Source organism: Acromyrmex echinatior, chromosome 7 (assembly GCF_024713525.1).
Source record: "Acromyrmex echinatior isolate Ae372 chromosome 7, ASM2471352v2, whole genome shotgun sequence".
NCBI lineage: Eukaryota > Metazoa > Arthropoda > Insecta > Hymenoptera > Formicidae > Acromyrmex > Acromyrmex echinatior.
Genome location: NC_141858.1, coordinates 11,557,520 through 11,572,721, shown reverse-complemented (window position 1 = coordinate 11,572,721; position 15,202 = coordinate 11,557,520). Strand labels below are relative to the sequence as shown.

Below are 15,202 nucleotides of genomic sequence, written 5' to 3'. Positions count from 1 at the left end.
AATACAAATATGTACATTCTATTTTTTACGTGTTCCACATTACATAAAATTTTTGAAATGTATTATACCTGCTGATTAAAAACAATAATATATTAACAATGTTGAAGTATATGTAATGTACAATATTGACAAGTAAAAATTTGTGCTCTTTTGATAAAATTATTTGGATGTAATGTACACAATATATATGTATAACAACATACATGATACTTCAAATGATTTCTATCGATAGTGATGTGGTTTTGTTAGAAAATAAAAAAAGCTTCGTAGAATGAAATTTGCATGATGTATTGATGCCACATGGCAAAAAGAGAATGTATTTTCACAGATCATAAAATGAAAGTACGGTACGACTTATGACTAGCGTAAACTGGCTAAGATTTACAAATTTATTTGAACTATCAATTGTTTCTTTTTTTTTCTTTTTCATCAGTTATTACAAATGCAAAGAATACAAACCGAAATTCCCAAATGCGCAAATCATGAGCTACCATGAACTGTGAATAACGACTTATCGTTTAATGTTTTTGGTGTGCAGCGTAAATAGATGAGAAATATCGTCTAAAAAATTCAAGTTCTTGGCAAATAAAATTATAATCATATTTGCTCGCATTATGACGCATCGTTCACATGCTTTCGTTTACTTTTGAAGTTTATTCGATACTCACTTCTCATATTTCGATATGATAATCGCTTTTAATCCTTAATTGTCCTGGCAAAAAAATTTTTACAAAAAACTAAGAATTTCTAATCTTGTCTCAATAAGGATAATTTTTCTGTAACTTTTTCGTAAAAATTTTTTTTCCGCTAGGATAGTTGCAAACGTAGAACGCACGCAGTCTATACTTTGTTATATTACGCAACCAATCAAGATTTGAGAGGCAGACAGAGATCGGACTTAGAATATTTCTTCACACCTTTTCCTTGACACTCATGTTTAGAACTATCTTATCACGATATAAATCAGGTAATGATATAAATCACATAAAGCTAACCGATATCAATAAAAAGCATTCTTTTATAACTGCAAGAGAATCTAATATAAAAGATAATTTAGTACGAATAAAAAATGATTCGAACACGATTTTTGAAAGAAAGAAAATACAATGTCTTATTTTTGGTATTTACATACAAAAAATCATGTCTCTTCTACATTGCATAGCAAAATTTGTTTCCAATATTCTACGTTATCCATTAGTGCATTTTGAAATGTTGAATGAATTTATTACAGTTCGTACTTTTCTCGTTATTGATTATTACTTATCTGACCCATACATACGTATGTACAACTCAGAAATTCATTCAAAGTACAACACAAATCCGTGTTACATTTTATCAATTGCTTCGTTTTCTCAATGCAAATACACTATAAAGAAAAGATTTCAAAACATAATAAAATTCAGGGTTGGTAAAAATAATGTTTTTCACATGTTTTAAACCGTTTGAAACGATTTAAAATCGTTTTAATCGATGTTTTTAAACATATTTTTATAAACTGTTTAAAGCACGTATGAAACATTAAAAAACATTACAATATTTTGTTTAAAAAAAAAAACATCTTTTTGCCAATCCTGACAAGAAACATTTTTTTTTCTTTATCAAATTTAGCAAACACAGGTTTTAGCAAGTTCACCTCTTATTTGTACCGGCCAACTTATCTTTATAATCCTTTTTTCTTTTTTTAATAATAATTTTACGTTATACGAAATTCTTAACGTTCTTTCGTTACTACAGCTTTTATATTACTTTTTCTTTTATATCTTTTTGCTCGTTTTCAACACATTTTGTAAATATACAGATATACACGCTTTTACCGATATTGTTTTACTAATTAGATAATCACTATAAATGACATTGTATCACATTAATTTTCAATACTTCGTAAAGACGAACTTACTTCATTTCTATTCCTCCTTTTCCTCATGCTTGTAACAGCACTTTAATTCCAATCTTGTCATTGGAATACAGAAAGAATAACTCTGTGTTTTCTTTATAAAATATTTGCATAAATATCTCAAAATATGTACGTGTAATGCAATGAAAAAGTTAGCAGCAGAGATCAACATATAGTACGATAATTCACATACTGGCAAAACATACAGAACTATAAAACTAGAACTGGATATGTATATAAATTCACACCGAAATATTATTTAATTAAGGTGCAGTTTTACGAGCCGCTCAAATTGGCCGTTTCAGTGACAAAAAAAGATCACGTATTGACTTTTTTTGTCGAAGGACTTTATACATGAAAAAAGGTAAGAATCGCCGAATTTGACATTTGAGTAACAGATTTGACGCTCTGTGTGTGTTACCTGGATCAGTAACAAAGAATAAATTAAGTTATATATATCAACGCTGATCAATATGATCGACACGGCGATAGCACTATCATTTTAGCTGCTGAAATAAGAGTGACAGATCCGTTGCTCTAATTGTTTTAGCAGCATGTGAATCTTTAAAATCCAGCTCAGATCGATAAGACCTTTTCATTACTTATTGGCTGGGGTTTATAGTCGATTCTTATATTTAAGATTGTCTTTAGTACATCATGAATCAATTAGAGTCTCATTAGCATCTTAAGACGTTACTTAAGATAAAAACCGATTATGAATACCGGCCATTGTGTTTACTTTGCGATCTTATGACACGTTGTTTATACATAATTATATCTTATATTTATATAGTGAAAGACGACGACTTATATCTTGCCAGTATGACATCTAAAGAGCATGTAAACAAAGTATCTATGGAAAATCATTGCAATGCGTGAATCGACGTTTGTACTTTCGAGTAAAATTTTGATCTTCGTACTGGAAAAAGTGATAATCTTGCGCTTTTATTTGACGTATACTAGACATCTAATATATCAAAAACGTGATATATCAGATGAAAATTCCAGTACCGTACTCTGAAAGAAAGTAAAAAATAAACATGTAACAAGATTCGTTCCAAAAATTTGTAATAATTTATCTTCAACAGTAGAGAATGAACAAAAATCAATCATACCTCCAAAAAAATGATGATGTTACTTTAACGTCTCTTATTGCCATGGCGTCGGGCGTATTTACGAGTTTTTCTACAAAAGAAAGATTCATGCAATCCTATGTTCCAATAATATATGACATTTTTTAATTGCGACTCAGAGAAAGAGAGAGAAGTGGTGATAGATACCTGATTCTGCTCGGAGATGGAATCGGCGCATGTTCCGCGATGGCTGGTAGTACAGATCTGAATTTGTCGGTCGGACGTAGAATACATGCAGTGCGAGATGAAAGTTTCCAGATTAACTTCTGTCTATGAGGTGTTTGTTCCTGGGCGTTATACTTGCTCAGTACAGCACCCACCGTCCCATGAGTGGAGCGGAAACTCTCTTCCGAAATCTAAAACGTATTAAAAATATGAGCTTAAATCAACAAATAAATTACGCGAGCCAAGTTATCCTGTAATTTTCTACTTTAATTTGTTCTTTGTTTTAATCTTGCTTCGAAAATTTATTTGAAGAATTTTCATTTCAACGAAAATATTTTTCGCAATTTCTTCCGATATTTATTTAGACTAAATAATACTTAAAAAGCGAATAATGAAATATTTACATTGCATTTCTCTCGAAGCTCCACAGCAAACTGCATGAGTTCGTCTTTCAGCATCTGATAGGACGATGTAATGACGGAAGTGTTATATGAGGATGGGTCGTCGGCAGACACGGTGGCGTCTGTATTTGCATTCAGTCGATTAACAGCAGAATCCAAATAAGTGCAGAGTAATACCAGAGCCACCTCGGAGAGCCTGAGACTCGCACAGCTACCGTCGCAAGCAACCATTTCCAATCTGAGGATCAATTCAGATTCCTGAAACAGGACGAATGATGCTCGTAGGAGTACAGCTTCATCATTTCATATTAATAAAAATGAATCAGGATACACGGTAGTATCTCGTTAATAAGATTAACGTGTGATTTAACAAATATTTCGAATATTTTTTCATTAGCGCTTCATTTTTTGATATCAAGGAGAGTGATTTTTCTTTTTTTTTATTATCTATGTAGCGATCGTGGCATAGAGTTGCATGGCTCTCTGTGCCAAAGATCCGGATTCAAATCCACCTAGAACATACATATATCAGATTTTATTTGATCTCTTAGAAAACAAATCACCGAAAATATCTTTGCCATAAATCTCGTCTAATAAGCCATTTGGAACCAGCAAAAATTGTAAGTTTCGTATGATATCTGCAGAAGAGATCACCATGTCTGTGATAAGAGACGATGGACTCAGAGATTATCCTATAAATAAATTAGGAGATGATAGCTCACCTTGACGATATTGATATACACGTCGCCGAGATGCATTTGCTTCGCTACCGCATGAAACATTTTGTTGAACAACTGTAGAAAAGTCAGAGCGGTAGTAGGTTCAGTGCCGGGTGCCCATTCCAATTTATTTCGTATCACTTCCGACATGCGCCTCAAGTCATCAGCAGTGCATCTGCACTGTGAGATCGAGATTAAGTGCTCGGCATCTATAGACTGCATCCGTTGGATGGCAGCAATGTAAAAGGCTGACACGCTGATGCAGGCCATATGCTTCTGCCTTGCTTTCATTTTAGTCAAGAATCGATCTATCAGATTTATCGCAATGAAAAATACGTCTGAAGGCAAATCGTACATCACTTTTAGGCATCTTAGTACATGAGCAGATCTGTCTCGAGCACCAATCGTTATCTCATCGTCCTGGACAAACAGAAATTGTTCGATAATTATATAAACAAATACTATCATTAATCTTTATTAATCTGTAATATATGTTAAATCTTAAAACTTTGAAGATATTATATTAAAATCTTGCTATATTAAAATATAGAAGATAAAGTTCATCATAATCGATAGTTTCATTGATGCTAGTTTATAAAATTTTAACAGTTTCCTCTGCATAACATGGATGTTCTTACCTGTGTTATTATAGGTAATTGACGGAGGTCCGGTTGAAATTTGATCTCCTGGACGAGGTCTAAGACCAGGTCTTCTTGAAGTTTTTCGAGCGGAGGGATGGCATCCGGTACAGGCAAGCCCGTGTCCATTCCTGCGGTGTGCGACATCGCAACAGCTAACTACAACAATCCGACTACGACTACCCGGCAACCAGGTTTGACGGGTGTAGTGTGGCTGATGAGAAGAACCACACAACAAGAATGGCGCAGCTGGCCAGCCTTGTATCTGTAAACAGAGTAATAAGAGTATAAACAGAGTTCGAGATAAATTTTTCGTGTCCATACATAATATCATTAATGAGAAAAAAAAGATGGCATATCCCAAAATTTACAAACTTTGAACAATAGCTATCTCTCGTTCGATTTAGATCAGAGTTTTTCTAAATCAAAAACATTTTATACATCGAAAGATGAAGTTACTACAGAAATTGTTAATATAGAATTTGTTAATACTACGAACATTCTAATTACAATAAATTTTCAGCACTGTAATAGATAACATACAGTAGAATTCCATTTATTTGTACCCTATTTGCACGAAGAAGTTTATGCTCCGATAATTATTTGGATAATAAGAGTTTGATGTGTTGGACTTTAATTTTTTAAAGTCAGCTGTTATTATCAAAACTAATAAGTACTCGATTATCAACAACTGTTTAGTCCCTCAACAAGTTCGAATAAAGAATTACGTTAAAATTATCTTATTAACTTCCATTTGCATTTCTCGAATTTGTTATTAGAAGTTGAACCCAATGCGTCGCAAGGTTTTCTTTTCATTGTTAAAAAATTTCTCCAGTGACATGTAATTGATATTCATCAAAGTAGATCAAGTTGACCTTATGAAAACGTCTTACGCCTTCAATGCTGAAATAATTCTGCGTCGTACGTGAACAAACGCACGATTATGCAAGGTCGATCGAATCATTTTCTCTTTTAACACGACTGCTCATATAAACAAAATGCTACGTATTGCCTTTGTGCGACTCGGTTGAAAAGAGAGCGTCTCAAGGATGCAACATACCGATAAAGCACTTGGACTTCTCTCTCTCTCTCTCTCTCTCCTTCTTTTTTTCCTCAATCACCTTCGAGGTGAGAGAGCAGATCGTATTGGATGTATGAAGCAACAAAATAGTATTGTAGACTTATTCAAAATGGATTTCAATACAAATTATTCAATTATTCTCTAGATTCTATTATGTTTTCTAGGAATAACTCCAATTGGAATCCATTCCGAACAGTTCTATAATACGTGAAAAATAATGAAGAAAAGGAAATGAATGACTGTCAACATCGTGGCTAGATAGTCAGGTATCTTCGATAAATGAAACAATGACGTTTCATAAACAGTCACTTCAGATAGAGATAAAGTTATGTTTATATACTCGTAAACAAGCCACCTTCCAAATCCGTCATTACTGAAATACCACAAATTTCAATGTCAAGTGTGCAAGAAATATAAGAGAAATCCGACTTAATGTGATTTATTAGATATTATCAGCGTTGAAAGTTAAAGACGAATCACTTCCAAATTAAGCGAGTCAACGTTATAAGTCTGCACGATCTGACGTCACAGGGAAGATAAGTGGCATTCTCTGTCGAAGAAATTGCGTATTTTGGTCAAAGTCTTGCGTAGTTTTCGGATCAGTATCCGTATATAGGCGCATATTATTCAATATTTTAAGCATATTCATAGAATATTAATATTATGCATTTATAGAGATACTCGATTGATGCATCGACTCTCGATTGCGAATTCACCGAAAAATGAAATGCGATTATATTTTTTTTCGACGCATTCACAAGACAAGAATAAAATGCAAGAATAAGCAAGTAAACAAGAGCGAAACGTTGAAAACAAACCTGAAATGTTACAATCTACTTGTCTAATACTACGATATTCGTATATAACTTCACGATGCCTGATAAAACAAGACAAGCTAAAAGTTTTGCCGGTTAAATTATATAATCTCCGATTGAATTATTGTTTATGGCAATTTCTACTAATATATATATATATATATATATAAATTAATTTTAGTTCCAGTTTCTATTCTTTATAAGAATTTACTTTCTATTCTTTATAAGAATTTAAAAAAAATAAAGACACATGAATAGAAAACACTATATTCGGTCAAAGCGATTCTTCGTTCATAATAATATTTCTTGTGAATTTATATACAATAATTTCCAGTTTAAATATAAAAAAAAAGTAAATTAAATCGAGTTTAAGTTAATCTACCAAATTAAAGTTAATCTATAGTGATGAAAAAAAAAAGTTAATATCTGTTTCTATCAATGTAAATCAACTTTAATTTTAATTTAACTTACTTTTTGTCTTTTTCCAGATTTAAGAATTAGAAAAGAATAAAGAGTAAGTTGAACCGAGATTAAAGTTAATCTATATTAATAGAAATGGACATTAGACTACCTGTTTAGTTCCACACGCGGTGGAGGTTTACTTAGAAAAGACTTCTCTATCGTTCGGAGCAAACAAATCATTCGTAAAATGATGTGGTAGCTTGGGGACTCGTGATTCGGATAACAGAAGAAGGGGAAAAAGAGAAAGACAGCGTTTAACTCGTATCTTTTTCTGACCAACGAAACGGTCCAGAGCTGACATGATGACGAAAGGAAGGTGCCGTATTGCGTAGAAATTTCGCAGCTCAGTAAAGAAATTTTTTTTGGTATAGAATAAATATGTGTGATTATATTGGGTCATCTAAAAAGTATCCGCGGTACTTTGTCACTAGATATATGACTATCAACGCACATCTAGTGACAAAAAACCGCGGATACTTTTTAGATGACCCAATATAATATAAATATGTGTGATTATATAATATATATAATATATATAATATATATTATATATATATTGTTATCAAATGTCGTTTCATACTATTTAAAAAATTATTTAAAAATTAAAAAATAATTAAAAATTCGAATTTGCTAAATATTCTCGGAATAATTTAATCTCTATCAATATAATGTATGCTGTGTTAATATAATATAATTTATGTATTCATCGAATAATCGAGATAAGGTAGTAAGTATTTTTGCGCCGTTACGAGGTTAAAGGTTACGTCATCGTTGTACATATTCCCAGAGTTCAATGCACTCCAGACCGACGTAAATATTTATTGATTTTTCGATGTTACACATGTTAGAAGATGCATCTATATATGTATATAAATCCTGCGATGGCTAAAATTGGTAGCAAATACTGCGAATATGTGAGTAAATTATTTAAAAAATTATACATATAAAATAAAGAAATGTGATTAACGTAATTAAATTTTTTAAATTTAACAATATCACATTTCAGGAGCAAACGATTCTTTGCCATTTCCAAACATTTGAGACGATACTTAATTATAACCGGCGAACTATTTTTCGAATCTATACAAATTTCTAGAAATGATAGAATTAATAAAAAATGAAATATGTTCCATATTAAATCAATTGATAAAAATCAAATAAACCGATGATGAAATAACCGATTTCTGTTCGTCTGTGTTCATCGTTTATGTATGTTCATCGTTTCGTTTTCCCTCAATGTAACACTGCGAATCTAGAGGGGAGGGAGCTATGAAGGTCATGGCCCCTCTTGAAGAAGTCCCTCTCCTTTTTTAAAAATATTTTTAGCGAAACGTTATATAACATTTTTAATATTTGTGAAATGCTTAATTACAATTTTGATATTCCAAAAATATTTTTGATTTAAAAAAGATATAAAAAATAGATCTAATTATTAATTATATTAAATTAAATAATATTTTTTATTTAAGTTACATCACAATAAATTTAAATAATACTTTTTCAATTTATAATTTAAATAATAATTTAATATTCTCTATCTTTTCATATTTGATTTTAAAAAATGCAATGCAATGCACATTAATTTAAATTCTTCAATTTTTTCTTTTATCTTTTTAGTTCTATAAGCATTAGAATATTCTTTAAATTAATTTTAAGATTAAATAAGATTTAATCTGCATTGGAAATGGATATTATAAAACAAAGAATTAAGTCGCTTGGCTCAAATAAATTGCAAATTTCACTTCTTCGTTGTTTCCTTTTTTTCTTTAATTATAATATTAAGTCGTAAGAATACCAACGTTTATTTTCATTGCTATTTTGTCACTTTGACTCCATTCAGGGCACGTACTATGGAATTATTCGGAATGCATTCCGAATAATTTTATAATACGTGCCTAGGAATAAACGAAAGAAACAATACTCGTAACGGAGTTCATAATAGAAGAGTACACTGACCCACGCATCGCTTTCTTCGTAAATCGGAAGCTTAATCAATAGAACAGCAAAGGAACTTCGTTCAAAACAATCTCTCAAGTTTCTTAGATCCAAGTATCAAATGACTTTCGTTAGTCCCGTTGCTATCAACAAACAGAATATATCTAGACCTAAACAGAACGGTCTTTCTACTTTACAACACAAAGAATCGACGCACCAACGATTGGAAACTCGATTTAAACCGGAAGTAAAAAGTAATCGAAATTCATTCTTTTGGCTGGATTTATCGTCTTGAAAATCTAGTCAATCCGCGCGATTAGATGAAGAATGTAAAAAGAAACGAAAACAATCAACTGACAAATCCACCGAAATTTCGCGAAATTTTTTTCCCCTCCATTATTCTTCGTTTCGATAAAGTATAAACGAAATATAGTGAGATTAATGACGAGTGCTCACCCGGATGCGTCCGAAACGCTTTTACGTCAGCGAATCACCCAATTTTGGCTCACGTTTTACTTCTCAGTCCAGGAGAATAAACAGAAACAGAACCTGATACTACAACGACTGACGGTTGGTTCGTTGGTCGTATACAATAATAGCGATGGCCAGATGGCCTTCCTCTTCCACCCCTCCTCCCTCCGTCCCATAGTTCCGTAAATGCGTCGCTGATTCAGCTGATCACCATGCGCAAGCGCGCCAATCAAATTCGGCAAAGAAATGAAATTGGCAGCATTGATTAAAGGTGCCTTTTCATGCTGATGCTCATTAACGGCAAAATACGTCACGTGATCGAATTGACGCTTTGCTATTCATCAATTTTGATCACGCCATCTGTTTTGTCGCTAAAGATGAACATCGATTGTTAGCATGAAAAGGCATCTTTAACCTAACCTAATCCTAAATTCTAACCTGCGAAACAGGAAGAATGAAATTTAAACGAAGGTTATGATTATTACTTTTTATGATTTCAAATAAAAAAAAATGTAATGTCACGCTCTAGACTTTTGCAGTATGGTGTTCCGTTTTTAATTTTTGTTCTCGGTGGATCGTTTGGCCTTCGAGAATTTACGGAAATACGGTACTTGCTTTAGGAGATAAAAAAGTATAAGTAAGTCACCTGTTAGACACACATTTCCTCATCAAAATAAATCTTCAGTTATAGATATAAACGTACATCTCAATATGATATACACGATGAATTGGAAAAAGAGGGATTTCAAATGAAATCACCAGAAGAAATTACTTTGGAGAAAGAATATGAAAAGTTGGAGAAGGTATGCATGTTAGAACAGTAGGCAAAGGTTGAAATAAGTTTTACAAGATTACAAGTCTGTTTTTTTCTAACTGAATTTCTTGCATAGCTCATTTTTTCCTTTTTTTTAAAAGAAACAACGAAATTGTGCAATAAATTTAGCTAAAAAGAACAAGCCTTATTAGATTTATACAATGTAATTTTTTGTATTCAGATTGATCTTGACAACTGGGAGAACATTAGAATATCACGACCATGGGATGAATCAGAAGATACAAAAAATTGAATATAAATAAAAACATTTTCAGCCTATGTGATTGTTATATAATTAACAGAAATGTGTTATTAAATTATCAATCTTTAGCAACACTTATAATATTACTTGATAATTATATGAAGGCTTATTAGATAATGCTAAGAAATATAATTTTTTATATGGTCTATTTTGGTGTAATCTTATTTAAGAAATTTATTAACAATAATAATTGACAAATTCTTTATAATTAAATTAATATAATGTTTACAGTTTTTCAAAAAGATTTTCAAGGTTTATGATTACAAATAACTGTATATAAACATAATATAATATATGAGAAAAGATCTTCACCTTGTAAGTCATATAGAGAGCATTCTAAAGCTCTAAATTCTTAGAATATGATTGATAAATTGAAATATTTATTTTTATACTAATGCTTAATTATAATGTTTCATTAATAGTTTGTGTATATGGCAGTGAAGTAATGTAGAGAAGAATTCATGCTGCTCTGCAAGATTCATTTGTATAGGCAAATCAAATTCGTTTTAAATGAACATTAATCACTTGTCTATATTAATATTCTTTTAAATGCATTTAAATGTTATTACATTTTCTTTTTCTGACTATGTTCGACTTTTAATTCTTTTGCAGAATACATTTGAGCATTTGTCAATACTTATCACACTAATAATATTAATTAGTACATTCTGGTCAACAGTAAATTATGTAAATTTAATAGATTTTTAATAGATTTTTAAAATCAGTGTTTAAAAGATGACCTATGAAAAAAAAATTTGATTATATAAAATCTTTCAGTAATTATATCTAATACATACAATGTATGTGCAAAATTATTTTGCATAACACATGATGTCATGCCCATTGCTTGGCACAATTTTTATTTTACCTTTTTTGAAATCCATACATGTCTAATAAACTTTGTTGTCTAGGAACTGCTGGCGATTGTTTACTTTGATGTAATCCTTTCTTTTTTATCATAAATTGTACCTAAGAAATATTTTATAAGCAATTAACTAAGCAGTTAACTTTAATATTTCCTTTATTATTTCTAAAACTTGTTTATATATATATCTGCGTATTTACCAGATTCGATGAATTTCGTTTCTTCAATGTATTTCTTTTATGGGGGAAACTTTGAACATTTTTTGTATTTATCCATTCGAGTGAATCATTTTGCGAACTATTCGCATTTTCGTAATTGTTTATATCAATAATATCCATACTAGAATTTGGTGATACTAAATAATTATTTGTTACATAATTTTTATCAGTTGTTGTATCTGTCATTGATGGTACATCGTCTATCCTATCATTAGGATTTGATTTTTTAGAAACATTTCTATAAATATTAGTTAAACAATCATTTTGATTTGATAAAAATGGATTATTAATATTTTCCACTGAATTTGCATTTTGTTCAGTGTCTGTTATAGATAATCTTTTTTCTAGTTGTTTCCGAGTTACATCATGTACATTCGTATCTAAAATTGTATTATAGTTTGTACTTATCCAACTGGTTTCAATGTCTTTATTCTCTGACTCAAGTACACTGCACTCTTTATTATCTGATTTTGAGAAATATTTACTTTCTATTACAGTATTTTCATCTACAAGAGTTCGTCTTACACGCATTAAATTTCTTCCTCTTTTTCGATAATTCCCGTTGGATAAAATATTTGGTGAAGTAGTAAGATCACACACACGTTTAATAAATGGATTTTTTTGTTTAAGTAAATCTGGTGATGTGTTATTTGTTAAATTTAAATAATCTTCTGATGCTTTGTTAGTATTGTCGATTAGCTTAGCATCTCGACTTGATTTATACATATCCAAAATGGCAGCATTGTGTAAATCATGATCCTCTGGATCGCTTTGAATATTCGAACTATTATGTGAATTTAATGAGCTGTATGTATTCTTTAGAGACTTTTTTTCTTTACCAAGCTCTTTTCCATTAAGAAATGACGAATTCAGTACAGAGAGAGGAGAAGAGTTTTGACATTTCATCTTCAATTTATATTTATCTGACCAAATACTAGTTTGAATCATTGTTTGTCCTGTATCTCGCTTTCTTTTTCGTTCCTACAATGTGTAATTAAATTTAATGAATCTTTTGAATTTTTATTACTAGAGTACCATATTATTTCTAAAAATTATCCAATGTATAGTTTTGTAACAATTAATTCAACTACTTACGATTTTATCTGGATTAAAATCATGAACCATTTTTAAAGTAGCTGGGTCGCAATTACCAAGAGCTAATTGTAAAGCAAGGTCCTCATCTAACTCTTTCCCAGCATATTGCAATTGATCTTCAGTGATATTAGCTGGCGGTGGATTCAATCGTACTTGCTTCCTTTGCAATGGACAGAATACTAATTGATGTTTGAACGTTATTTCAGCTAATATAAATGCGTCTCTGTATTCCTGTGGCACGACTAGCGATTTCATGTTGAGAACCGAACCTAAACGTGTCAATGCCTTAAAAGATATTGAATCAGCATTATTTAAGACAGGCATACAACTTTCTCATTCGTATTGTCATAGTTTTTTTCTATAAAATTCTTGTTAGGTTTTTCTTATTGCTAAGCTATGGAAATGTTTACTGCTAAATTTGACATAACTAACCCTATGTATATTTTGGTCTGTACTTTTCGTAATAAATTTTCGTGCTTTTCCCAAGCCAATACCAGGAAGAGAAGGAAGATAGTCGCAACCAGACAAAATACAGATATGACGGAACTTATCCATTTCAAATTGTTCAGATCTTACATTCATTGCCAAATGTAATTGATCTTGTGCGATTAAAATCCCATTTCCAACAAGATCCATTTTAAAAAATATCTATAATAAAAAGGTATAAAAACACTTTAATAAATGAAGATCATATTTGAAACGTTTATCTAATAGCTGGTATCTATAATTTTTAAGACTTAAGAAAATTGATGTATAGCAAAAAATATTAGATACTTTCTATTTAGCGACACAAGTAAACACAAATAATACTTTCTTAGAAATGAGTAACAAAGATAGAATGATACTTGTGTCAACTTATGTCACCAAATAAAAAGCAATCATTATAAACAGGAAATAAATTCTTTCCTTGAAAAAACATTTATATTGTTTCTCAATATGGTGTTATTATATATTAAAGAAGTAACAGAAAATGAAATTTAAAGAAAGAATTAAACTATAAGAGAATACAATATACTAACTTTCTTACATCCAAATAGCGTTAAGTCACTATCCTCTGTGATAACAACATCAGCTATACCACTAATATTTAAATATGCCAATTGTGCATCAGCTTCATAAGGAGCTATAATACAATCAATGTTCTCATTCTGACATTGTTTAATTAATTCTAATGCTATCGTGTGAGTGATATCTACAGCTCGTCTCAATAAATTTGTTCCTTCTGTAACTTTACCCATTTGTATCAATTCGATCGCTTTACGACGATTCAGTTCTCTGGCTCTATAAAACAATACAGTTGTACATGTTATTTATTTATCTAATTTAGAATTTACAGTGAGCTTAAAGCAATTTTTGTAAATAAAGCTTGATTTTTTAACTTCATAATATTTGAATAATTTGTTTCTTTGTACGTACTTGCGTCTCTTGATTTCTGTCTGCTCTTTAGCAAGCAATCGTTGACCATCGAACACCAGAATGGGTTTTATCTTGTATTTCAAAAGCATGTTTATATATTTCATACAATACACAACGTACCTGATAGAATAGAAAAATTATTAAATACCCATTAATGTAAAAGAGAATAGGCTTGTCCTTTTTGGCTGAACTTTTGCACCAGTTCATCTTTCTTCCTTTTCTTTCCTGCTGGAGAGAAAAGGAAAAAATGAATTGATATAAAGATTTAACCAAAAAAACAAACCTAATATCGATGAGAATAATGAATATATTTAATGCTTACGCGTCTGTCATTTCTCCCATCATTAATTTCTCAGCACAAGAAAATGCACCTTTGTGTAACCAACAATAAGAATCAATTGCAACAGTCCCACCAGAGAACTCTTTGATATTCGTCTTTCTAGAAGACTTTTCTAGGAACGGTAGCAGCCCGGTGATACCCATATTTATATAAATTAATTTCTGTCGCAGTTTAAACAATTAAATTGTATTAAATAACAAATTCTATTAAAATACATTCCTTACATCAAAACTACATTGCCGCCAGATTCGCTGACATTGCGCATGTTATTATATACATACTACCAACATTGAAACTCTAGATTTCTTTTTTCGTCCTAGTAAATTTTGGAAAATTCATTTTGGTTACCTATCTTTTCGCGAACAGGACAGCCAACTTAAATTTGAATGACAGTTTTTCCATGGTGGAAATATTGTACAATATTTCTACGAGTTTTTCTAGATATATGTTATGTGATGAAACCGCGGGAAAGAATTGT

General features: G+C 30.9%; 3 protein-coding genes and 1 long non-coding RNA gene across 5 annotated transcripts; 2 read left to right on the top strand and 2 right to left on the bottom strand.

The window, feature by feature from the left end:
* Positions 1-267: 267 nt before the first annotated feature.
* Positions 268-9,866, bottom strand: CycG (cyclin G). Of its 2 annotated transcripts, none has more exons than XM_011062733.2 (7): positions 9,700-9,866; positions 4,951-5,215; positions 4,316-4,732; positions 3,597-3,851; positions 3,175-3,383; positions 3,010-3,079; positions 268-2,911 (listed from the first exon to the last, which is right to left on the bottom strand). In XM_011062733.2, the coding sequence occupies exons 2-6, from the start codon at positions 5,095-5,097 to the stop codon at positions 3,034-3,036; spliced, it is 1,074 nt and encodes a 357-aa protein (XP_011061035.1). In that variant the 5' UTR covers positions 5,098-5,215; positions 9,700-9,866; the 3' UTR covers positions 268-2,911; positions 3,010-3,033. The 2 variants fall into 2 exon arrangements, with proteins under 2 accessions (XP_011061035.1, XP_011061036.1); XM_011062734.2 differs by lacking the exon at positions 9,700-9,866 and adding an exon at positions 7,418-7,440.
* Positions 7,876-9,460, top strand: LOC147909198 (uncharacterized). The gene is made up of 2 exons (XR_015545627.1): positions 7,876-8,222; positions 8,315-9,460. It is a non-coding gene; the product is annotated as an uncharacterized LOC147909198 (long non-coding RNA).
* Positions 9,867-10,118: 252 nt separating the features above from the next.
* l(3)neo43 (cytochrome c oxidase assembly protein COX16 homolog l(3)neo43) lies at positions 10,119-10,936 on the top strand. The gene is made up of 3 exons (XM_011062732.2): positions 10,119-10,321; positions 10,400-10,517; positions 10,710-10,936. The coding sequence occupies exons 1-3, from the start codon at positions 10,230-10,232 to the stop codon at positions 10,779-10,781; spliced, it is 282 nt and encodes a 93-aa protein (XP_011061034.1). The 5' UTR covers positions 10,119-10,229; the 3' UTR covers positions 10,782-10,936.
* A 424-nt stretch (positions 10,937-11,360) lies between these two features.
* tos (Exonuclease tos) lies at positions 11,361-15,018 on the bottom strand. Its single transcript, XM_011062731.2, has 8 exons — positions 14,707-15,018; positions 14,385-14,504; positions 13,988-14,249; positions 13,401-13,616; positions 12,969-13,253; positions 11,856-12,854; positions 11,659-11,759; positions 11,361-11,530 (listed from the first exon to the last, which is right to left on the bottom strand). The coding sequence occupies exons 1-8, from the start codon at positions 14,865-14,867 to the stop codon at positions 11,512-11,514; spliced, it is 2,163 nt and encodes a 720-aa protein (XP_011061033.1). The 5' UTR covers positions 14,868-15,018; the 3' UTR covers positions 11,361-11,511.
* Between the last annotated feature and the right edge of the window lie 184 nt (positions 15,019-15,202).